This window comes from Phoenix dactylifera, chromosome 5 (genome assembly GCF_051530095.1).
Source record: "Phoenix dactylifera cultivar Ajwa chromosome 5, Ajwa_hap1_PhDact_Kaust_v1.1, whole genome shotgun sequence".
NCBI classification, from domain to species: domain Eukaryota; kingdom Viridiplantae; phylum Streptophyta; class Magnoliopsida; order Arecales; family Arecaceae; genus Phoenix; species Phoenix dactylifera.
The window spans coordinates 26,626,902-26,652,739 of NC_143194.1; the positions used below are offsets into that span (position 1 = coordinate 26,626,902).

General features: G+C 37.4%; 2 protein-coding genes across 3 annotated transcripts; both read right to left on the minus strand.

Moving 5' to 3' along the window:
* Positions 1 to 323: 323 nt before the first annotated feature.
* Positions 324 to 11,564, minus strand: LOC103722983 (beta-glucuronosyltransferase GlcAT14A-like). Its single transcript, XM_008813752.5, has 4 exons — positions 10,125 to 11,564; positions 1,612 to 1,687; positions 1,414 to 1,529; positions 324 to 1,311 (listed from the first exon to the last, which is right to left on the minus strand). Exons 1-4 carry the CDS (start codon positions 10,696 to 10,698, stop codon positions 794 to 796), a joined length of 1,284 nt encoding a protein of 427 aa, XP_008811974.1. The 5' UTR covers positions 10,699 to 11,564; the 3' UTR covers positions 324 to 793.
* A 1,442-nt stretch (positions 11,565 to 13,006) lies between these two features.
* On the minus strand, positions 13,007 to 25,012 carry LOC103722984 (uncharacterized). Of its 2 annotated transcripts, none has more exons than XM_008813753.6 (10): positions 24,779 to 25,012; positions 23,894 to 24,574; positions 20,611 to 20,736; positions 20,322 to 20,519; positions 18,479 to 18,703; positions 17,054 to 18,205; positions 15,794 to 16,084; positions 14,925 to 15,441; positions 13,635 to 14,505; positions 13,007 to 13,384 (listed from the first exon to the last, which is right to left on the minus strand). In XM_008813753.6, exons 2-9 carry the CDS (start codon positions 24,506 to 24,508, stop codon positions 13,700 to 13,702), a joined length of 3,930 nt encoding a protein of 1,309 aa, XP_008811975.4. In that variant the 5' UTR covers positions 24,509 to 24,574; positions 24,779 to 25,012; the 3' UTR covers positions 13,007 to 13,384; positions 13,635 to 13,699. The 2 variants fall into 2 exon arrangements, with proteins under 2 accessions (XP_008811975.4, XP_026655725.4); XM_026799924.4 differs by having other exon boundaries at positions 23,894 to 24,565; positions 24,779 to 24,971.
* Between the last annotated feature and the right edge of the window lie 826 nt (positions 25,013 to 25,838).

A 25,838-nucleotide genomic window follows, 5' to 3' on the forward strand; every position in this document is an offset into this window, starting at 1 on the left:
TCAAAGTGTCGGATCTATACAAGCCCGCACTTTTACCAGACAGACTGTTACATTGTAGCAAATTTGCAACTGCAACATAAATGCCCATAGTCCAAAAATTTTCATGACTTCCCCAACACAGTTTCAATGTTTTTGTTGGCATTAACATTAGACAACCAATTCAAAAGTTCTTGCCCACCCAAACAGAAAAATATTTCTTTATCACATGGACAAAGCAAATCACACAAGCATTCTAGTATAAGTGCCATTAACATACTACATATAATCCATCCACACAAATGTCCAACTTACCGTCAGCAAATAACAGACCATGGAATGAAGAATTGTCCTGAAAAATATAGTCTTTTCATATTATGTGTGAAATATCAGCATATACCCATTCTTCTAATGTTTTTAATATGCCATGCCTTATAACATCAGTGAATAACCGACTGCAAGATACTAGCAATTTGGAGAATTATCCGAAAGCAGATCAGCATACACCCCATGAGACATGGAACCGTTAACAGAAAAAAGAGCTTTCTAAATCTGGTTCTAAGGATATCATGGCTGCTTTTACAAAAGAGTTGTGTCGCCGCAGCTGGTAAGATAATCTACATAGACCATCCTCAAAATCTAAACGAATGGCCCCTGCCAAGTCACCTCGATCGTTGGTAACAACCAATGCGTGAAAACCCAACAACAAAATGAGGTGAGCAAGTAAAAATTTGCTACAGTTAGGGGCACAGGTAGAAAAACATGCCCCCACCATGTGAGCATAATACTCCCCCAAATTTGGTTATGAATCCCAGGTCTACTGCTTGCAGGATCTCATCTCTGACTTCCATTCATCTAAATACCTCTTCATCAACTGCCCAAATCTCTTTGCTTGAGATCCAGGCTTCACCATGTTGACATTGTTCCATTGGGAACATGGATCTATCCACCATCTATTCCTGCCAGTGCACCAAGCCCCGGGAACAGATCGATGGCGCCACCTTTTGAGTATTTTGTCATCTATCTCATCAAGCACAGGATCATCCTTGCCAAATTTCCTTGCAAAAGGCAGTCCACTCTCTACCATCTTATCATAGTCTGTCCTGTTAAGGAGGTGGGGCTCCATTTGGGGAGGATTATCCCACACCATATACCTTAGGTCGCTGTTCACTGTTGTATTTTGGTAATCAGGAGAGTTGCATATGACAGAATGGAAATAGCCTTCTTGGGGTAACATTACATTTGTAAAATACAGGAGAAGAGTTCGAGGCAGGTTGTCCCAACCGAGAATACAGTACTCTATAAAGCGTCGGCTGAGAATGAGCCATGGAGAACCTAATCAGATGAAGGTGAGTTTGAAGAAAAGGTCATCAGATGCAGCTATTAAAAAAAATTCAAAATACCAGGAACAAGAAGGTGGAACAAGAATTACTTCACCTGTGAAAAATTTGAAAGCATCAGGAGTTGGCCGCTTCTCTGAAGCTTCAAAGAAATTGTTCCTTCGTGACAAATAGATGCCAGCATCAACTATAATTGGCTGAGCCCTCTGATATCTGAAAGGATGAAGTTGCAAAAGTTCAGAAAGAAGGTGGAGGTGATTCAAAGAAAATAGAAGTAAATATATCATGTGCCTACTCTTTCCATCCAAGGTCACTGGTGTGATCCATGAAGTTAACGTCCCTTGGCACAGAGGAGAAGACATAAATCAAGTCTGCAGCAACGAGAAGATAACAAACAGCATCTTTTCTCAGCATATATTCATACTGAAAACCCAGAAGACCTTGAAACTCTATATAGTTAGAAGATACAACATGAGCAGAGATTATTCAGAAATTGCCATCTACGGTATGCAGTTCACAGACCGGAAGAAATCAATTACATTGGTGTAGAAGGAACTCTGAACAATGTGGTGATAAATGGGAAAGAAACCAATGGCAGGAAATCAAAAAAGGTTGAATAACTGCAATATATATATATATATATATGTAAAGTTATAAAAAGGAACTGAGTGATTTGAAGGTTTTATCAGAAAAGCCCATGAAAATGAGCATGGACAGAAGCTAATAATATAAGCTAGTAAACTAGTTAGCTTCATTTTCTTTACTATAAAAAGCACCCAGACTGTGGTACTCCAAGTATTCCAGCAATCCTAAAAGTTTGCAATCCATGCATGCAGAATCTCTATGATGCCGTTATCTTGAATTTTACATCCTGCTTTTTAATCAAGCAACCAAAGCAACAAAATGACTATAAAAAAATGTGTCAAGCCTTGTAAGGAAAACTCATATTATACATGATTGAAATACTCGTGTACATTACAGAACAGCAAAGGAAAAACATCATTATGTTCCCAGTGCAAACCTAATTAGACGTGAAAAAAAGATGCAGAGATCAAAATCCTATCATAAATTCAACTGTGTAAAGGAAAAGTAGAGAGTTTCAACCAGTGCAGTTAGTGAATCTTGGGGGTCAGCACCGAAGACCCCGGGTTCAAGTCCCGCCATCACCTCACTTTCGCCTGGATTTCTTCCATCATAGTTGTTTAAAAAAAAAACAAGACAAAAAAATAGAAAAGGAAACTAAAGTTCATTTGCAATTTCACAATAGTAAGTTTGGTATTTCACAGAACCTCTGATATATATTTAGAAAGAGTTACTTAGTCAATGGTTGGGGCTTATTCACTGCCTCAATAAAAGTCAGCATACTTAAGCTAAACATCAGTGGTGCTCAAATTAATGATCCACATGAAACAGCAGGCATGCGATCACACACAGCCATATTCATAGTTGCAATTTGATAAAGACTTTCATATCATCATGTTCTCAATGTTGTCATCCAATTATCTAAAGAAGAAAATATTGCCCATTGTTTAAAGCGTTTTTCATGGCAATGTTGATGCTACATTGAAGTTCTTCAGGTATAAACAAAAAAAAGGATTTTACTTGAGCTAATGCATTCATGAGTTAAAATAATTGGGAGTTTACAAGTGAGTATAAGGAGCTTCTTAATAGGATGTGTTCCAGTTGTTCAATGAGAGGCGCATCTGAGAAAGACATTCCAACAGCATATGAAGAGGTAAGTTGCACAGATCAAATAGGTGTTCTATCAATCCTATTGCCCTAGAGAATTTACAAGCGAGAGTATTAGGAGCTTCTTAATAGGATGTGTTCCAGTTGTTCAATGAGAGGCACATCCAAGAAAGACATTCCAACATCATATGAAAAGGTGAGTTGCACAGATCAAATAGGTGTTCTCTCAATCCTATTGCCCTGTCTGAATTTCATAACTTGCATAGAGAGTAGATTTACAAATTTATTTTCAAAGGCTTCTACAGGATGTCTATGATGTAAACTTAAAAAGGTACTTTATATATGTCTAGCTTATACATATAATGGTAAAAAAAGAAGCATTAGGCTATTTCAACTATGCATAATAACGAAAAAGCATCAATGATGTTTATGCCCCAAGAAGACAGTGTGTTAAAAAAAGAACTTATGCTTAATTGTTCATCATGATGCTATGGATGTCCAGTCCCTTCACAGCCACCTTGGCATGTAAACTTAAGGATTTGAATCAGATCAGGTTGACATAAGTTAGTCCAAAGTCTTAAAACTCCTGATGAACCAATATGATAATCCCAGAAATAGGTTAAATAGTAATTCAAATCTGGATCTTTGCTATCCACCCCACCATTAAACACGATATAAAGGGACTAGTTGTGAATAAAAGTTATTAGAATCTCAACTTACCTTTTCGCAAAATGAAAAGGGGAATTGTTTATGTATTATTAGACAACACTTATTTATCATATGACATATTAAAGAATTCTTACCTTTTCGCAAAATAAAAAGGGGAATTGTTTATGTATTATTAGACAACACTTATTTATCATATGACATATTAAAGAATTCTACTCAAGTCATCATCAGATAGGATAAAAGCTCACTTTGTCAGTACCAGGTACCATACCGGTATGATATGGTATGCTCAAGATGGTACGATATAGTACCCGCACCGATACAAGGTTCGAAAATCCTTTTTCTCACACCTAGCCATATTACCGTTCGAAACCAGGCAGTACAGGTCAATACAAGGCGAAACCGAGTGAAATTAGTCGACTCTACCTAGTATAGGCTAGTAGGACCTCTGTGTTGTACCAAATCTCGATACCATATAAGTACCTTATAGGCATGGCCTACCATATCACCCTATATCATACTAGGTGGGAACTAGCATGAAACTTAATTTTAGGTTAGTACAAACCCCATACCACCCCATACCAAGGTTCTATCATCCCGTACCGAGGCGTACGAACCCACGCCGAGACGTACCGTAATAAAAAGTGAGAAAAATGGTTAGAGAACTATTTCGATATGAGGTATATATTGTACCCGATCGTACCAAACCGGCAGAAAACTTGTATGATACCTGGTACCGATATTGCGAACGAGCCTTGCTTACTGATATGGTACAATATGCCCGGTATAGTATAGTATAGATTAGTATAGCAAACCATGAATCATATCAACCTTGACTATTGTCCATTCTATTTATTTATCAAGTAGATGAATTCAAATCAAGATCAAGTTATTGGATCAAAAATATTTACCAAATCTAGCTAGGATGCAAATGGGCCAAGTCGGTCAAGGATTTGCAAAATCTTCAAGTGGTCTAGCCTGATGACCTAACCTGAATAGTGTAAAAGTTGGTCCGGGGATTGGCCCATTTGCATCCCTAGATCTGGCAAATCGAATCAAATCAAATTCCACCTCCACCATTTCTATTCTGAATTAAACAATAATCTTAAAATATTGCATACTGTAAACTGCACTTGCCCATTTTTCAATAGACAATCATCTTCTTGGCTCATATTAACAATATCAAAGCGTAGGTTTTAACAATGTAAAATCTCAACTGTCTTGGATGAATACAAATGTTATTTCAATAAAAAACCAAAAAAACACAATATAAAATAACAAAACCCTAAGAAATGCGACACTAGAATAACAAATTAAGTACAAAAACACAGCACAAACTCTATACAAAAAAATCCAAATGCACACTACTATCTCTTTCAATATAATTTTTGATGACTCAGCTTCTCCAGTTTACCACTCAATATGCAACTCTGTTGCCTCTATAACCAGCTGGGTTGAAAATGCTCAATAATCTGGAGAAATCCTTCCACAACTCAACTTGTATCTTCTGCTACTGAACTTAAAACACTATCATATCTTGCAAATACATCTAAAATTTCACCTTCATGAAGTATTCTTTTCCTATGACATCCACTATTCTACACCTAATACTTCTTATGTTTACTATCAAGTGCGGACTACACACCAAATTACCAGCCACACTCTCTAGAAATCCTTTAGTGTATTTTCGGAAAAATAGTTTCTGGATTGCATAAATGGCCTTGTTCAGACGCATACCCAGAATAGGTTGTGTCAGGTGTTTTCATGTTGTAAGAAGAGCTCAAAAGAGATGGCATGCTGTCCAATTCTAAAATATTTTATGGAATTTATAAAAATCAAGATTGCCATGTAAGCCTTGTCTTTCTTTGTTTAGAAGGATCCTATATCAATGCCTTCTATATTCTAGATATGGGGACCTTGTACGTCTTATTTAGACCTAAATTTTCCCTAAGCTGCAAAAAAAAAGTGACCAAAACAACCAGAGAAATAAAATTTATCTTGAAACTGGGCACCAAATTTATTTTGTACTAGCATAACAGTGTAATGCTTCTTTCCATTTTTCTCAACATTTGGCCAAACATTCAACAATTGTTAGGTGCTATCAAAAATCATAGAATCTCAAAACAAACACTAAGTTCTCCATGACTCCATCCTCTACACCAAAAGGGTGATTTTCGAACGAGCGGGCCCTTGGTCATCATTTGGAGCATTTGGAAGCAAAATTACCACGACAATCTTCAAAAGGTAGGAAAACACTTACCAGCTTATTATAAATGACATTTCATGAAATAAAAATGGAATTATTTGGAAGGCATGATAAGAAAGAAGCATAATACCTTAATGGGTCTTATAATATGTTTCCCCAAAAATAGAGTAAATATGTTGTTGGCTCTTGCATTTTGGTCTTCGGCCATGGTGTATAAACTATGAGCAATAGGCTCTTTATCTAAATGCAAATATGAGGAATTTGGGAAAGAAGATTGTTTATGGAATGTGGTCTGGAATCCAGTTTAAATTTTCTCCTATTTTTCACCATGATTATCTATGTTCTAGCTTTATGATTGTTCCTGCAAATCGGGACTGCAGTTTCTGTTCATTTACACCATTTCCTTTCTTTGTCCCATTCTAGTTCAATAAATAACCTCAAGCCACCTCTTTTTATGTATTAACCATTTAATGATAAAATGAATTTATAGTATACCCAATATTCCATGAAAAGAATCCTTCAAAGCTCTCATCTAGTTAGGTCATCCCAATTAAATCCTCGAATGATTCAACATTAATAAACATGTGCCTGGTATTATCATCAAAGATGTTTTAATGAATCAAAATATTTAGCCAAAAATATGAATGGAGGAATATATTGGTTGCACCAAGTTTAATCCCTGTTTTAGCACAGTTTTTCAAATCTTAGAAGCATAAAGATGATCAGCACAAAGTGAGGCTCACAGGTTCAAAGGAGATGGTGAAACAATATAAGGAATGGAAACAAGATAGAAAGCAAAAGCACAGTCTGACAGTGAGTTCAATGGAGCAAATGATGGGCACAAAGAACAGAAACAAGAGAGTGCTTTTGGAACAGACTCACAATGACTCAGTCTCCAAAATTAGATTGCGTCAGATAACGCAATTAAAGCAAAGTGGTGGTCCGAGGCATAAAAGGAGGCCACCTTGATTACCCAAGAAGAAAGTCTCCAAGACTATGAAGTCAATAAGTCACCATAAGCACCAAAACTCCCTATAATTCAATAACTAACACACAATAGAAATTAATAGTTGCAAATAAGCACACTAATAACTCATATAAAACCTATTGGAGTTATTTTTATATATGCATATGGTGCAAAACTACAGATACCTAATACAACATAGCTACCACTTGAATTCAAGATCAATATATTCTTCATCACATGGTTCAAAGACTCCAAAGATTACAAGAACATGCATTACTCAAAAGATAGTTATCGTAAGTTCTTCCAGTGACTATGTAAAATATATAATAAAGTTTGATCACTTAACAATTTAAACCTTGCATTACTCATATAGCTTAAGCTGATACAACTCATGACATATTTGTATGTTAACTATAGAATTAAAAATCTAGAATAAAATACATTATACACATATTTTTGTTTTATACATGAGGGACTGGAATCCTTATAGCTTATGAGAAGCATCACAAAGTCACTTCTAAACATGTGTCTCAGTTGTCCTATTCAAGATGTGCCAAAGTGGCAATCAGTTCCCATACTCCTAACATCAACCTCATAGTAGTCAAATAGCCCAGACAACCCTAGGCAATAGACCAAACCTATAGTCCAGCTAGTTGTTTTGGCACCTAGGCTATTGCCCATGGACAGACTTGTACAAAGTTACTTATTCTTTGGTTCAACTATTTCATTTATGTCAACAAGTTTTTGTCCCAATTTAATAATTTACAATTTCCACACCCCATTGCTTCTTAGCTAGAATTACAGAAAAAATCGAGTTTTTTAACGAACATCTTGTTAAAGGCTAGAGCCTGTGTCCAGGATCAGATGAATGCTTATGGGCAGAAGGGTATGAGTTCTTATATGGCCACAGCTCAAATTACATGCCATATAAGCAAATTATTAAGTGATTGGACCCACAAAAGCAGTCAACTATATAATAAAAAAGAGAACAAAGGCTCAAAAGGACCATCCTCCCCCTCTCTTCATGGATGGGGCTTCTTAGTTATCAGTCCCCTCGATATTCATGTCCAATCTCCTCTCTCTTTTCACCTTTTGGCTGTCTCCAACTACTTAGAAGGGGATCTTGGACTCTTTTTCAAGGTTTTTTAGGGTTTACTACTAAAAGAGAATTTTATCCTATCACATGCGTTATAATTGAAGACTGGTAAAGGTTTTTAGCTTTTTCTCCTTCTCCAAGTCAAGAATGCCCCCCTTTTCTCTCTTCTTGCCCTCAAAACCTTCACATATCTTCATCTTTTTCTTCTCTTTTCCTGTCTTCTATCATATAATTTATTTAAATTTATCTATATTAAGCAGATCTTTTGCTGCAGTAGATGGCTGAAAACAAATTCAGATCATCAAAAATTATTTCAGCAATAAAACCTAATGACAGCCTATATCCACAGGAGCTACATCAGGATGAGTCAGACCATAAATTGGATGAACTTAAAAATCATGGTTTTGCCAAATAATTTGAATTGTTTTGGCATGTTCAAACATACTTAATTTACAGGAACTTGAGTGTTGTCGTCCTACAAAAAAAATTGTCAAATTGTCATGCAACTGCATAGCCAAATCATCTAGTAGCATTTTTATAAATTTGAACCATTTTTTTTGTGATGACATGTCAGTATGGTAGTTGCCAGTGAAGGTCCAAAAGGAATGATCCAAGACTCTGATTTGAAAATACGATGAAAGAAAATCCAGAGAAACCACTTCCAATAGATGATGATATGAAGGAGTGTCAGCAAAATAATTATGCTGAAAATAATAAATAGATACAAAAGCTTATACTTGATACCAATTAAGGTCTCCAAAAAATACCAAAAAACACACTGAAAACGAATCAATAGGCTTCTCAAACAAAATTGCAACTCAAACCATTTTCTCACAGAGACAGAGACAGAGAGAGAGAGGGGGGGATCAAAAGCATTTCAAAATTATATGGAATATATAAATAACTGAGGCTAAAAAATCAAAAAGTACTGCATGGAAAAAGGGGGGAGGGGAGGAATTAATTTTCTGAAAACATCTTTTAAGCTTATCAAAAGCTTGATATAGCTTCTAACTAGAACTTATGATGACAAAGGAACTACAATTTCCTTAGTAAGCTAAACCCAGAAGATAAGAAACAAGAAAAATGCAACCATGCAACCAAACAAGTATATTTAAAAAGATAGCAGTTGTTACTGCCCTCTCCGATAGCCAGGACTAGCAGGTTTGGAATTTTTCGTACTAGAATTCCAAAAACCAAACCTTGTTTCAAACGCTTTTAAGGCCAATTCCCAAATGTCTTGGTGGACGATTGATACTTAGATGAACTGAGATCTCAATGATCTCAGACAAAATGGAAGGCTGGAGAAATTTCCACAGAAACAAGATGTCCATGTATTTCAGCTGATATATATCAAAGTATCAGCTGATTCAGTTGATACATAAGCCATACCATTTCATGTGTTTGCTTTTATATTCAAATAGTAAAATACCCACAAAAAGACAAAGAAATAATGAAAATAGAATCTTGTCTAGTACATTGGAACCATGTTGGGATATTGCAAGAGATATCAAAGACTGAAATTCTATATATGATTTACCAGCAAATGCCTGATATCAATATGAACTGGTATTTCGGCTAAGATGTGACCACGGTTTAAATTAGACTTTGACTTCAAATTAAGAATCAAGCTACTCAGTCTAATAGTAAAGTATCGAGGTTGACTACAACATCCACAAGTGAACTCTGGGAAGTAAGCATGCTAATTTCAATTGCACTTGAAAACAAATAAAATAAATAAGCTTGCATGATAATATGGGTAGAGCATGAGAGTCCGAAAAAAGCAAGATAAAAATGACATGAGAAATAATCAAGTCGAGCAAGGAAGAAAACCATCAACTCTATTTAAACATATGCATCTCCAATAAAATACACTGAAAAATAAAAATTAAAGCAGAATAAAAAAAATCATATTCTCTAATTAATGTTAGGGAATTCTTCTGAAGAATAACTAGAGTCTAAAATTAAATCATAAAAAATATAGAAGATAAAAAGGTCTCACAAGGATTTAATTCATTAAAAAAGGAAGTGATCAAAAGAAAACCATAGACACTCCTGATAAATTCGGTTATATTTACGCTACTCCTGCCCACTTCTGACTATTAATTTTTCTAAATATGAAAATTGCACGAAAAAGGCATCTTGAAGTCAAAAAAGAAATCATCTTGCCGCTAAATCACGTACCATCCTGCGTGACAAGCGGATAATCCGACGAGCTGAGTGTCACGAACCAATCCCAACCGCCGTCCAGCCGGAGGAGCACCGCGGCGGCATGAAGCGTCGCAGCGAGCACGGAGGACCCCATGAAGGTCATGGCGTCGGGCTTCCCGACTACGTGCACGTTACCGAATGCCCGGATGGCCGGGATCGAGAGCCGGACGGAGGTGGCCAGATCGGCGCGCTCCCAGGCGGGGGCGTCAGCGGAGAGGTGGAGGAGGTAGGTGTTCCGGGGGTGGTAGACGGCGAGGAGGAGGCGGAGCATGCGGCGAGCGTCGCCGCGGCCGCCGGAGATAAAGTAGGCGAAGGCCGGGGGGTGGGCGGCGCCGCGACGGACGTACGAGGGCGACGGCTGGGCATCAAAGAAGGCGGAGGAGGCAGTAAAGCCGGAGATGGCGGAGAGGAGGAGAAGCAGGGAGACGAAGGAGACGGAGAAAAGGGGGAAGAGCCATTTCTCAGCCCCCATGCTCCGGGAGCATGGGATGATCAACGTTGGAGCCAGAATCGCTATCGAGGGCGACGGAGCTGTTCGCAGGGGCATCGGACTGGGGCTAGGGTTTGCTTGGATCCCAGACGAGACATCGGATTGAGGTTAAGATTAGGGTTAGAGATGCAGTTTGGAGGGATCTCATTTCGGGAATTATCTCATCCTTATCATTTGATCTCCAGACACAGAGGCAGGTTTCATCGAGGAGGAGGAGGAGGAGGAGGAGGAGGAACGGGGAAGGTGGGAGAGGGAGAGAGAGAGAGAGAGAGAGAGAGAGAGAGAGAGAGAGAGAGAGAGGGGGGGGGGGGGGAGGGGGGAACGAGGGAAACGAACTGGGAAACGATTGGGAAGTGTTCTCCTGGTTCGAAGGAAATCCTTTCAGCGTGATGTAGAGTGCGGGCTCAGAAGGTGACCAGACCCGCCCCATATAAAGGTTGGCTTCAACCGCGTTGCTGTTCGGAAAAGAAAACCGTTTCTTTAGGTAATTATTGCGTTTTACAGTTCATTCGGATCTTGCAAAACCATTGTTATCCTCTCTCTTTTTCGGTTTTTTCGGGAAACCGAAACAATCCGTCCTGAAATTTATTAGACCGCTACACATCTAAATTCAAATAAATGACAGTGCCATTGCAGCTGTGGCAGTGTTTTTGTCTTGCTTTCTTATCTTTCGTTTTTTTTTTGGAGGAAATAGGAGTAATCCGCTAGAAGTAGGATCATTTTGCAATTTCTTTTCTTTATCTTTATTACATGATTACAAACCTTACTTCTTTTAACAATTTCAAGGTGTCACGAAAGCAACTACTGTCTTCCTATTAATTTGAACATGATAAATATCTTTCAAGAAAATTCAGAGAGTAAGAAAGGAGAGCAAGTAGATGTGCGCTCAGACTTTTTGTAGTGGCAAGGAGCTTCAATTTGGGTGTACCAACCAAGACACTATGTTCGCCAATGGGCTTTAAACATATTTACAAACGCCAAAGAATGGAGGAGAAAAAAACAACCATGAACACGTTCCATTATGAATGCTTGGAAGAGTAATAAATGAAAAATTACACAAGATAAAAGTTTAGACCACAAGAATATGCGACAGCAAGCGCGGACGTCATCCATCAAGAAAACCATTGTACCATTTGTTTAACAATGCTAAATAGAGTACTGAATGAGTAATTCTTTGACAGTAGGGATCAGAGGCAAGAAACATAAAGCAATCCATGTTTAATAATCATCTGCTCAACGAAGGTAATACAATGTATGGAATCTTCACCTTTCCAAATGCTATTCCGGCAACTCCACAGATGTGAGTCGTCTGTGAGCTGACACGCTTCTCAGCTTCCGATCTACCCACGCGTTTCGCAAGGCCAGCCTCCTAACAAACTAGCTAGCCGAGTTGTGTCCGCCTCTTCCTTTTGGCAGGACGGTTTCCCTGATGCCACCTAGCATGGCCTGATGCTGTGGCTGTCCTGTTTATACAGTGTTGATGCCCTTCGCCAACCAAAATGAAAGTTGGTAGCGTTACTTGGTAAGCCAAAAATTCATCCTAAACAGCCTTGGGATGCTTGTCACACTCAACAAGTTTACACTTAATGACATCTATATGGCATCTATTTTCCTATCTAATCCCGTTTGTCACAGTTGGCTCCTACACGCGCGCAAAAAAAAAAAAAAAAAGGATCCATCCATAGCCTCAATCCTCCTCGACCCTTATATATCTCCTGCACAAAAGAGAGAGCCTATCCAATAGCCCGAGTCCTACTCAACCTATCAGATCCCCCTTTACCTTTATATCTCCCAATGAGAGGTCCACCTCCTAGTTCTCATACCACTTGTTACAATCTCACAGCCCCAAAGCTTCCATGATGCTTCAACAGCCCGAAATTAATCCCTCAATGCACTTACATACAACAATGATATTTTGCACTACTTTTTTTTGTCAAGATGAGTCCTAAGGTCCAGAGGATCTGTTTTGTGCACTTAACAGGTTTTTGCAGGCTTACATTAATCGACTTCCTCAAAACTTTTGGTGCTTCCGGATATGATGCACAACCTGCATGGCATCAGGTTTTTTTCTTGCAAATCCATAGAGAGAGGCCACAAGGATGCAGGAGGCCGACCAGAAGGGTGAAAAGAGGGTCGATGAGACTGAAAAGTCTAGTGCTGCCCACGTGAGCGGGCAGAATGGTCTAATTTTTGGTAGACACAAACTGAGAGCGAAAACAAGGTGTTTGCATCTCCAGCTTTTCACCGCAAGTTCTCTGAAGCTATAAACATCTTTTGCACCGTCAACTGCCGGTGTAGTCATCTATGAGACAACAATTAAACTTTATATCATTAACAAGCCAATCAGATGGATAATGCATCCAAATGAACAACAAAGCCATGCCCCTTAACTTAATGAAAATCATAAAGATCAAGAAGTATTTATTGAGTTCAGCAAAGATCACCAGCAAATAATGATACCACCTTTAGCCTCTCCATTTAACACTGCTCAGAACTCTGTCGCAGTTGAATTGAGGATCCAACCCTCAGTCCTATCTTCTTTTTGTGTTTTTTTTTCCCATAACAATTTGGGAAACTCATATGATATTCCAGTATGACATCCTAAACTGATCAAAATTTCAGGCCTATTGTCCAGAATCCAATCTGAACCAAGATTTCAGCAGCATAAAAATTGGCTTCCTTCACAGCACCTATGAGCTGAACCTTGACTGGTCGCCTCCACTGATCCTCTAAACAACATTACCTGTGAGGGTGAAACATAAGAATCCATGACAAGTCAGAGAGAAGCAAACTTCAACTCGCAAGGAAATACTTGACGTCAATATCTTTCCTTGCCATTTTTAATTTTTAAAAGCCAAATTTTTAGTAACAACATTTGTTTATGGGTAGCATCAAAGCTGATAGAAATAGACAATGAGATTTAGCATAAATATCATCGGATGAAGAGTTCCAAAAGGAGGAAGAAACTATTGAGAAGATACAAGAGAACTTACGAGAAAGATCATAACCTCTGGCATTTTCTTTGACCATCAACTCAGAAAGCCTCCTAGCATTTGATCTATTTTGTAGGCATCTTGAAGGGAAGAAATGCATCCCCTAGTTGAGACTCACATAGAAAATAAGTTTCTGGCTTCAATGCCTTTAGAAAAGACTTGTTCAGGCTCAATGTTGAGACTGCATGCAACACCCTAGTGCAAAACCGGCGCACTTCTACACGCCTCGATTGCTTTTCTGGCAAATTGCTCAGGAGTTCTTGGATCAGCTCACAAAGTGCATGTAAGTGTCTCTTTAATAACTTAGATTTACTTGACGAATCATTATCTTTCTCTGCTTTCCCAGTTGAGATGTATGATTTCATTATACAGTCTATGAGATCTAGCATTTCAACTCGTCGAAATTCTGATTTTGCGCTCCCACATTTCTCCAAAAGAAAGTGAAAAAGCTGCAGCCCAAGCCAGGGATGCCTTCGAATAACCTCTTTCACAAACCCAGGTTTCAGCCGGGACTTCTTACTATGGAAGTAGTCAACTAGTATATTTCTAAATATATTCACCACCCCCTCAAGTTCAGATTTGGAAAATTTTCGTGAATGTATGATTTTTAATATCCAGAATGATGAGGTCTGAGCTAGAGAAGAGACAGTCTTGTATCGTGAACGTGATGCTGACTTCAGACTCTTCTCCAACAGGATTGAAAGATTACCGAGCTGGATGTCATCACCTTTTGGATAGTCTTTTGCCTTGAATATTTTCTTCTGCAGAATTCCCCCAATGCGTTGCCTGACTTGCTCACCACCCTCAGTGCTATGTGAATTGACAAAAGCTTGAACCAAGTAAGAATAGACCATCAAAACCTGAGGCTTGCCTGTTCCCAAACTCCAATAAAGTTAATATAAACTATCAGAAAAGAATAAACAAATATATACATATGTATGCGTATTAATTAACATCTCTCTCATGTCCCTAAGAATTTTCAGCCAAACATATTTTTAGAAAATGGGATTTATCAGGTTCACAAACCTGGGAAAACATGGAATACATTTTGAAAATAAAAGAAAACAAATCTCACAAATGAAAAAAAAAATAGAAAAAAAAATATAGTTTCCTGTATTTTCCTTGTCCTGTAGTTTTGAATGTTTCTAATTTACAAATCAAGGATGTGTTTCAGATATTGCTTTCCTCATCCTATCACCCAGTGTAGAAATTAAGAGATTCAGAAAAAGCTTTTTGATACTAAGTAATAACACCCAATGAATGAAGTTTTAAGTGCATTTCAGCGTTTACCTGGATTCTTCTGTAAATATATTTCCAGAAGCGAGAGCACACGAAGTTTGAAAGGTGTGAGCTGAGACTGTGCACTGTCACTCCCAGAAATTTTCCTCTCCTTGAATATCCGTGCGATATAAGAATCCATCCTAAACATGGCATCATCATCCATACCACTATCAGAATCATCCGAAGCCGAAAGGTCTTTATCATTTTTAGTAACTTCTTCATTAGTTGCCTCGGCTCCATCTATTCTCTCGGTATCCTCATCATCATTTTTGGTAACTTCCTCATCAGATGCCTCAGCTCCAAGCATTCCTTCAGAATCATCTGCATGGTCATCGCTATCGCCTGTCTCAACAACCTCAGCTTCATCAGTTTCCTCTGCTTCTTCAATTCCAAGGAAATCATCATCATCTTCATCGCCATCACTGCTAGCTGCTTGATGTCGACGAGGCTTCAGATCTTTCTTGACAACACGCAACATCTGAAGGAGTCCAGCATCTGTTATACCATCACAGAAGAACCTGAAAACCTGGAGAAAGAAAAAGGAACAACTAATAACTGGATATTACTCCATTAAGAGAAGCTATATATTGTGTTTAAAATAGCAAGGGTTTCTGGAGACGGAACATCATGACATTAATTTATTATAAATTGCAGAGCTATTATTAACCTGTTCTCACAAAAAGCAGGCAATGCCATCAGCTCGCCATTTTGTATTGAGGGGATAGTCGAGTAAAAAGTCCAGAACTAGTAATAACCACAGCATTTGCTATTTTAAAAATATTTAATTGTCTAGTAAAAGTTTTATTAAGTAATGGTATTCATGATTCAAACAGATGGAAACAGTAAATTTTGTATAATTTCTGCAGAGTGTAACTTGCCTGTTCAACAGCAAAACAAATAGGGCCAGATGACTGAGGCAAGAGAGAAAGCAATGTATCTACTAGCACATCCATCATCTCTGGTGCTTCATTATCATCAAATTGGTCTTCTTCCTCTGAAGAGTCACCATGAGCAGCAACATGGAAAGCCTTCTTGCAACATATATTTAGCTCCAGTGCTGCCTCAGAGAACTCGCCTGGATGGAGGAGGACTTGCAGCAGCAATTGAATTAGCAAATAACGAACTGCATGCAATTTATTTGCATCTGGTTCCGGCCTAATTCTTCTTTCCTGTAATGCAAGACATGTGACTCAGAGAGTAAACGACGAAGCTACACTCATAAGATCAGAACAGACAAGAAAATGGCGTTTTGGATTTTGAGATGATATTTTTTTGAGCCAGAAATGATTTAGCTGTTTATAGAACTAAAGATATATCTGAATTCATATGGCTATTTAAGGGGATCTGACCTGCGCATTCTTCATCGAGTCATCCTCAGCAATTCAATGACAAATAAATAATTGGGAAAGCAATATCTGGCTTTTGTGTATACATTGTCAAAGTGTAGTATTCTTTTACAGCATAAATCAGAATAATCAGCATAAACAATAACAAATTGCATCATAAAGTATACAAGGCCCTTCTTGTTTTCTGTTTCTTTAGAACTACTCTTTTCACTGTAACTGCTCAGCAGCAAATATAGTGCAGGACAGGATAAAAAAGTGGATAAGGACCAATGAAGCCAACTGCAAACAAATGAGATAAGGCTTCTCCACAATTTAGAAAGGATACTCTAAGATATTCCCTACTTTCACAGTCCAGAGGTGAATATTACTGGAAATTAGATTTTATTGTTCACTGATTTGAGAGAGATATTGTATAATCAGTAATCATTAATAGCAAGATTATATACAAATCAAACATAGCGCATATGCAACTAGTCATGACATAGAGGACAAATATCCATTCATTGAAATATCACACACTTAGAGCTGCCTAGACATCTATTATTTACTATTAGATAATCCGCCCGAATTCAACACCTCTTTAGATTTACAATGACAACTGCCCAAAATCATGTGAAACAGAATGATAGGTATAATAAATTTATTAATCTAATGAGGATTTTATAATTTATAAATATACAGAATCAGTGGTATTGGTTATCGCAAGAAATTGGTACACGCCAATTAATACTCTAGCAATATGCAATATTTACTGAATATTTTGGGATTTTAGACTAGAAATTTGACAAGTACCTCATGGGAAAGTTTAGAGTCCATTGCTTGCAGTTTCTTAAATGCCCTCTCATCTTCCTTGCTCAAGGTCCTATAAAGTGAAACAGAAGGAATGTTGCACATCGTGTTGAGGAAACACATAAAGTAAGATCCAAGATCATTGAGCTCAAGTCCACTTGGTAGATGTGAACCCTCCCCTTTCTGTGCATCTTCTAGTAACAACTGGAGCTGCTCTATACACATCCTGCACAAAGAACTGGATGTAGAAGCTTTTGGCCATTTGAACTTCTCCTGCAACTCAAATGATGTAACTTCAGTGCCTAGAGATGAAGAGAACAAACCCTGAACTGCCAGGAACTTCATTATTTCAGTCTGCACACGAAACTTTTCTTCTATGAATTTTTCTTTCTCTGTATGAAACAATGACTTCGCATTAGAATCCAGTTTTAAATTTTTCAAGACACGAGGCATGGTATCTATAAGCCAATTCTTCAAGAAGTCTGTATTCCCTGATGCAGGAGGTTCCTTATCTTCTGTTGAGCCCATTTCCGAATTTTCATCTGTAGTCTGACTTTGATCAGATGGTTCATCTGTGAGGGTCCCTTCGTCTACGAACAAGCTGATTAAGTTATGCACAAAAAGCAAGCAACCTGGTCCAGTATTGAATTTCGTAACTAACTCTTTGACTGCCTGTGTCCTTGTGATACTATCAAATTTACCATTGCTGTGTTTCTGTAAGGACACAATAACTGCAACACGTCGGTCATCATCATCCCCAACCCAGTTTAGTAATTCCTTCAGAAAAAGCTGAGCAGCATTGTACAACCAAGAACCCTTGTTTGAAAGGACGTCCATTAAACAGTGCACAAGCTTGTTAGATAAGACAACTTGAATGCATGATACTGCCAACCTTGGCAGGAGAAGAAGCAAAACACTTAATGCCAAATGTTTCCTCTCATGAGATGATGAAAGAAGTGATCCTTCAACAACAACCTCACAGAAAGAGCAAATATTTTTGGCAACATCCCCAAAGGAGTTCCCTTTCCTGCTCTTCTTGTGTTTCTTACCGGAATGCGCCGCAGCATCTTCATCTTGAGATGCTGATTCTGGTATAAGCAAATTTGCCACCAAGGGCCAAAGACTATGTAGACGCGGCATACAGAAGGTTGATTCCTGCATAGCCAGTGTCAAAATTAACAATGATTTAAATATAAAAAAGTGATATACGTGTATATGTGATAAAGCAATCGTCCTTCAATATTTATTTAGATTATTGCACTATTGCCTGCTATCTCTTTCAAAATTTATAATACGCGAGCACTAAAATGCTTAAAGTTGAAGAACCACTTTGAAAAGCAAAGTTAAAAAAACATGTCAAAATAATAATGACTCAATAAACACAATCTATTCCTAAAGTGCAACTAAATCACAAATTAGAGATCTAACCTTAAAGCAAGGGGCAAGATATAACAGATGATCTCGAGTAAAGAAATTGTCATGACTGAATGGATATGGCAGGAGCTTGCCAAAAACTTCACTGTCATGTACTCTTTGTTGCAACTTCAAAGCTAAGAACAAGGCATCTGGATCTCCAACTTCGGCAGCTTTCTCAAACCACTCATGCATGCCAGGAGCTTTAAGAACTTGGCTCAACAAAGCTTCAACAGGTAACTGTGAGACTAGAAGAAAAAATCATCAGATCTAAGGAAATCTATAGACTGAAATAAAAACACAGCAATCTAATAAGAATACAATCAACAACACAGAAATTGGAAAATATAACTACAGTAACAGCAGATCAAATTTATAAGCAACAGGCGGCTTTCCCATTGGATATTCATATTACTGTTCAAAAACAATGATGGAAAAAAAGAGTTCACAGCCTGATCACTTAAATTGATGACCTGATCAGATCCAGCGCTACACGTTTTTGGTCAAATGGGTATCCTAGGAAAGAAGCTGTCACAAGTGTAACAGCAATTATTAGGGCTGTAAATGGGTCAGACAGGTTGGATCCATGCTGTATCTGCATCTGAACTCGAAAAGAAAATCAAATTCTAGATTTGAATTCAGATCCATCAAAATGAATATCCTCCGAACTCATATCAAAACTCGATTAATAATCGGATTCAAGTTTTTGAGGTTCAATTCAGCCCAAGATTTTAGTAGGCCAACTAGCCAAGGGTTAGCAATTTCCAAAACTAAGAAGACTCTTACCACAATAGTCATCCATGCATAGTGAATCTATGGCAGATTGCAGTAGAAAAGAAGCATGATATGGAAAGTGAAAGTGAATAATCGGTTTTGAAAAAAAAACAATTGCTTTTTTTAAATGGATTAAATATCTATTTCATGTTTAGTTTGATTAAAACATAATAAAAATCTACATGTCGGATGAGATTTTGGAAAGGCGAGATTTAAGGAGAGCATGTGTGAGAAAAAGGCATAAAGCCACACATGGAGAAAAGCAATTAACACAAGCATGTAGCCAATTCTCTTTATATTCATACATTTATATATACTACATATATAGTTTCTTATATGCATTCGGGATATTGGGTTTTCATATTCGAACACAGATACACCGAGTTTGATCTAATAAGAAATCATATCCAAATCCGACTTCGATTCAATAGGGTTATCGACAACTTAATTTGGATCCATACCCAATTATTATAAAATAATCAGGTAGTGTTATCAAGGCTAAAGTTTTATACCCTAATAATTGTGATTTTTGTTCAAATTCATACTGCTGAATGTGATTACACAACTGGAGATTGCCAGCAATGTACAATAAATGCCAAATCAATACCGTAAATTGTAGATATGTGATGAAAGCCAAAATCAAACTAAGCAGATAAAGAGCTGAGTCCAATTATAAGAAGACTTACAGTTATTGGTCGATCAAACTATAGTAAGAACATAGTCTTTTCAATGTTTGTACAAGAAAAGGATAACGCATTCAGGACTTTGCCGGGATATAGCCCTATATTAAGCAGGATAAGCTGGTCGAGAGACACTCAACTCCAATTGGTACAGAGGAACTAATAACAATTGCAGATATGCTATGGAAAGTCAGTAGTAGTGCAACTGATGAAGATAACTATGATGTTTTCTCATCATGACAATCAAGGACTAAAGGACCAAAGGAACAAAACAGCAAGAAAACTTGATATCAACATTACACATTAAAAGAATAACTTGCAAGCACCCCTTCTATTGATTCAAAACAACCAACAATATAGTCATGTAATTTATATTAAGAATCAGGAGGATAAATAAGATATACCTTCTCAACCATTTCCAAAATGACTGCAATAGCTGGCTCACTTAAATATCTCTTCTTGCCTGCAAGCGAAATGACTTGACTTGTAAAATCCTTTACAAGTGATGTACTGTTATCCAGAATCCACTCTGTAGCAATTCTTCCTGATCTAGCAAGGGAGCCATAAGCAAAGAGGCGGCCCAAAAGGCAATCTCTAGCTTCCTAAAATACCATCAAAATATGTTCAAAATTAAAACAGAAGGAGAGCAGCAAATTATTTGCTTACATTCCATGAATATGTTTTAAGCACTACCTGACCCTTCATTGAAGATGAGATTTCCAACAAATCAACTATCAACTTCATCACCGACTCCACTTCAACGGTATGAATCGACCCAACCACAGCTGTTAACCCCAATGCAAACCCTTGTCTTGCACACTGTATAACAAGCAATGATCACAAAGGCTAGTAATTAATTCCCAGCAAATTTCCAACAGTTGATTATGGTATAAAAAGAATACCTAAATAATAGGACTTTCAACATTCGCGGACTATGTACTTGGGCTCAAAAGGATGCAGTAAATAATATATAGCACTATTTTTTCATTTGAAGCATCAAATACAAGCATTATTAATTGTGTACCAACCCCGGCTAAAATCTATTTCTTATGCATCAAAGTATGCACATTCAACCAATAAATGGACACGAGGTCCAGAATCGATGCAATGCCATGCATGCAGAACATACTTTGTACAGTGAGAGGCATTACAAGTTTCAGCACAAATTGAAATACATGAGTTAGTGGGATGCACGTTCTTGGATGCACATACTATGTTGACTTGGAAAGCATCAGAAAATTACAACTTTCTGGAAACTTGGATATCACTAAAATACATATTTTGGATAAGATATTCTTAACTTAATTTTCTTAAGAGATTAAAGGAGATATTACTTAGTAGCATCAATACAGCACAACTAGGGAGGAGAATGTATGAACAAATTCTAGAATCTTTCAACTAAATCTGCATATGTTATGCCTGATTTATCTTTGCACTCTGATACACTAGTTGCACCCAAATGCTCACAGTAATACTTAACAGAGCTTCTTCAGAAAAAGCAAGCAAACAAAATCCACCAAGAACTCGTTTCTAAATTATTCATTTGACTCTAATACTTGAGTAGCATGTTTCAGATGATTTCCAAATCAAACAGTATTATCAAAGGAGATTTTGTAAATTTAAATTGCAATAAGTGATAGCCCGTCACACATAGCCTGTGAATATTGCATACTAATAACAAGTGTATATACCTAATTTATAAACCTACCAGTCCTTTTGCCACCACCCCCCTCTCTCCCAAACTCCCCATAGCCACCCACCCAAAAAAATAAAAGAAAAGGAAAAGAAAAGAGAAGTCTTGCATGCTAAGTATGACTAAAGATCAACAAAAAGTAGGCCTATGTTTTTTGTATTGTGCTCAAGAAAGTCAGAGGTCAGGACAAGGCATTGCACCATACCATATGTTAGCAAAGAGCAGCAATGCAAAAAAAAAGTGGCACTATTAAAGGACATTGCATGGAATGGTAAGATAAATTATAAAAAATGAAAAAAATCGAACAGGAATCTTGACCCTTCAGACAAATCTTACATCTCAAGTTATACTCTATTAAAGACAGAACATTCTTGATTAATAAGTAGGCGCTATGCATATATTTGGACTTTCTCAAGAAATATAATATACAAATAAACAATGTATAAAACGAAACAAGCAAAATCAAGGAGAAGCAACTAATAAGGGTTCACGTATTTGAGGAAAAAATAATAACTAAATAATAAACGATCCCATCTGAAGCATATTAGATTGACTTTGAGTAAGTTTAGATGTATCTACTATATGCAAACTTATATTCTACCATCAAGCTACAATACAAAACAGTTGCTAATAGTACCCGCCCCAAGGGTTCTGCCAACAATAATGTTGTCAAAGATGACCTGCCACACTAAGGCAATGAGACCACACTGCCCTTAGACCAAGTGCAGGCTTCGGCCTAAGTGCTCAAATGGACACATCAACAGGTTTCAGTTAAAGAACTAATAGTAACCAAGACATATATATAATATAAAATGACGGTTTCGAAATCAGGGAGGATGCGTAACTCACCTGTTAATCCACCTAATATTTACAACTGCCTAGCCCGATAACAACAGATAATTCAAGATTACCTGCCTAGAATGCCTTAGGTAACCCTTTGTTGCCTGCTAGGCATCTAAACGACAAATATAATTGCAAAGAAACCAAGCCCTGAGCAGGCTTCAACAAGCGTGCATCCAAGCATAAGCAATTACAAAAGCAACGTGGATTTCCACCATATGAAAGTATGAATCTTACAGCATGTTACCTATTAAAATATAAATAGAAGTATAAAACAATTATAGCATTTTAAAATTAGATAATTGACTCTCCAAGAAGCACTTCATTTATCACGACGTCAGGAACTAAACTAGAAAACAAAAGCCCAAACAACAAGAAAGACACTAAAGCTTAACAGCCTTCAAAATAGTGTTAATAGTGTTGCTGCAGTTAGCTTCCTAGGCACTTCGGTAAAGACAGCTGCCAAAATATTGGCCATTAATCCTTGGTGAGAATAAGCATTATCTTTGGAGGCCCAACATATGTTATTTTAAGATGTTTTAACATACTAATAGCAATCTTGAGTATTGAGTGAGTAATAAACAGAATTTTAAGTTATCTATTTGAATAATTCATTTACTAAATCCCATATAAATAACTAGAAGACTTGCTTAACATTTTGACATAAGTCATGCAAAAATAAAATTTCCTTAGAAATTTATCATCACTTTTTTAATTAACTACTGTTTCATCATATATTGGTTGAGAAGCCACATTGAATATAAAGAGATGTCTTTGTTGTTTTATTCAACTAAAAAATCAGACCTGGATTCAGATGTCTACAACTTGACATCTTAACTGACCACATCTAATGCATTTTTGAAGTGCCGATCAAGCTGCATAGTGGCGTGATCTCTTACTAGTCATGATTGAATGCATGAAAAAGATCTGAGGCTTCGTTCTTTCTAATGTGGCGGTTTCTTCTGAGATTCTTTTAACTATGTTAACGAGATAGAGTTCATTAATATGCAGAACCCCATACCATAGTATACAGTTTACATTTTGGTTGTACTTACATCTCTTTGCAATTAATTAAAACGAATCATTACCTAGAAGCAACTATATGCATGGATTGTTACATGATGAATTTTTTTTTTAAAAAAAAAAAAGCCCTGGACTAGAGAAGGCCTTTCCAACTTTTCTTCTCAATAATCTAGGAAAGGCCAGTTATTAGTAAAAATGAGAAAACAAAATTTATCAGAAATTATTGAACCAGATCCACACATTCCGTTCTAACAATGAGTTAATGGTTCATGCACTTAAGGAGCCTCTAACAGACCCAATGACATGAATGAGCAATTGAGCTAACAAGAAAGCAGAAAATATGATAATATCATAATGTAATGACAAAACCATCAGCCACATAATAAGCAAGTAATAGGAAACAAAACCAAATTATCATACCTCCCTTGAAGAAGACACTCCACGGATAAGTCGACGAATAGCATATCTCAAAGTAGGCGCACAGTGCTCCATCCCATCATCCTTCTCAGCTTCCAGTTGAACCGCCCCGTTACCCTCTTTCTTATTTTCTAACTTCTCATATGCCTTCTGAACGTCACGCAGCTCTGCAACCAATTTCTGTGCCGCCACTTCCCTAACCGACGAGTCCAGAGACGACAGATCCCTAAATACATCAATATGGAACCCAGGCAGGTTAATCGAGGACAAAGAAGGCGAGGATGTCTGATCCTTGGCAGGGCAATCACTAGACTTCTGATCTTTCGATTGCTCCTTGTTTTCGGAATCAAGTCGGTGCCTTTCCTTATCCATCAATTTGTTTTCGGAATCAAGTCGGTGCCTTTCCTTATCCATCAATTTCCTCTTCTTCTTTCTTTCCATGGGTTTCAAAGATAAAGGGATTGCCGAAGAAGACGCACCCTCGGCCTCAGTCTTCTCATCAAGGATTCTACCTTTTTTCGGTTCTGTCACAAATTCTGGAGTAACCACTTCGACAGGGGCATTTTCCTCGCCGCCTACTTCTTCTACGGAGCTGGAGGGCCTCTTCTTGCTACCCATTGGAGCCAAGAAACGACTTCTTGCTACCCAATCCTCTTGTATATCAATCTAACAACGCTGTCGGATCTATTTTATGATTCATATTTTAATAAATTAACACTGAATATGAGAATAAGGACGGAAAAAGGACTGTATTCGCTTTGATGGCAAAACAAGAGAAAGAGAGAGGGGGGGGGAAGAGAAACTTATAAAAATCATTCGAGCGAAACAAAGAAGCTCTGCCGTCTCGCGTAATTAAATAACTCGCGGTTAAAGGATGACAGGACTTACCACGAAAAAGAAAAAGAAATCTTGGGAAGGAGATGGAGATCGTGGATATCTCCTTCTTCTAGGGTTTAGAGAAAGGCGAGCGCTTCGGTTCTTGGGATTAGGGTTTGGATTGGGGTTTGGGGCGATGGAGTGATATGAACCCACTCGAGCCGGAGGACGCTGCTGCGTTGTCGTTGGGCCGCCGCTGGGGAGTAAGAGAGGGAGGGTTTTGAGGAGTTATATAGCTTCGCTAAATGACGAAAATGCCCATGAATGCGCTATAAGAACGGGTTGACCACTTGACCAGATCGCTGGACCTGTTACCTTTGATCCGAGCCCGAGCTGACACACTCAGCAATTGTCTGGCTCCTTAGCAAGCCATTTATGTTTATATTTTTTGTGTTAATTTTAGTTGCTTAACATTATGTATATTTACTTTTATTTACCTGAAACTTATGTCTGTTTAGGTTACATTTTAACTATTAAGTATATTTATTTGTCATAAATAGTTTACAATAACTCACCAATTGACTCGCATGTCTACTATCTTGGACTTTCTTTTACAAATTAACTCGATTAATTTCTACATAAATAAAAATTACTAGTGATGCATCTCTCAAGGTAGATTTTTTTTTTTTTTTGGTGAGTGATGTTATTTTTTATTAGTGAAAAATGCACAAATCTCCTAATTATCATTTGACAAGGATTGAATGCAGTTGATTCTTAGAGAAGGATTGATGGTTGAATTTATAACTACATGGAATCATGCTTTTATAATCATCATTTTCTTGTAATATATGACTTAATAAATGAACACATGTTTTTGATGAAGGTTACTGGATGTCATCATCCCAGCTTTTTTTTTTTTTTTTTTTTTTGCACTTGCAGAGAGAGAGATAAGCAGCAAACATGATCCACTCAATAGAATTTGTTTATTTAGGAATTTTTTGTACCAACCAACTATATTGACAAAACAAGCATAGTGTATAATAGCTTTGTGTAGGCAGAGATACACAGTACACATCAAATAGACACACAAGTATCAATTTTACTTATCACTTTTACGTGTGATGTGCATATC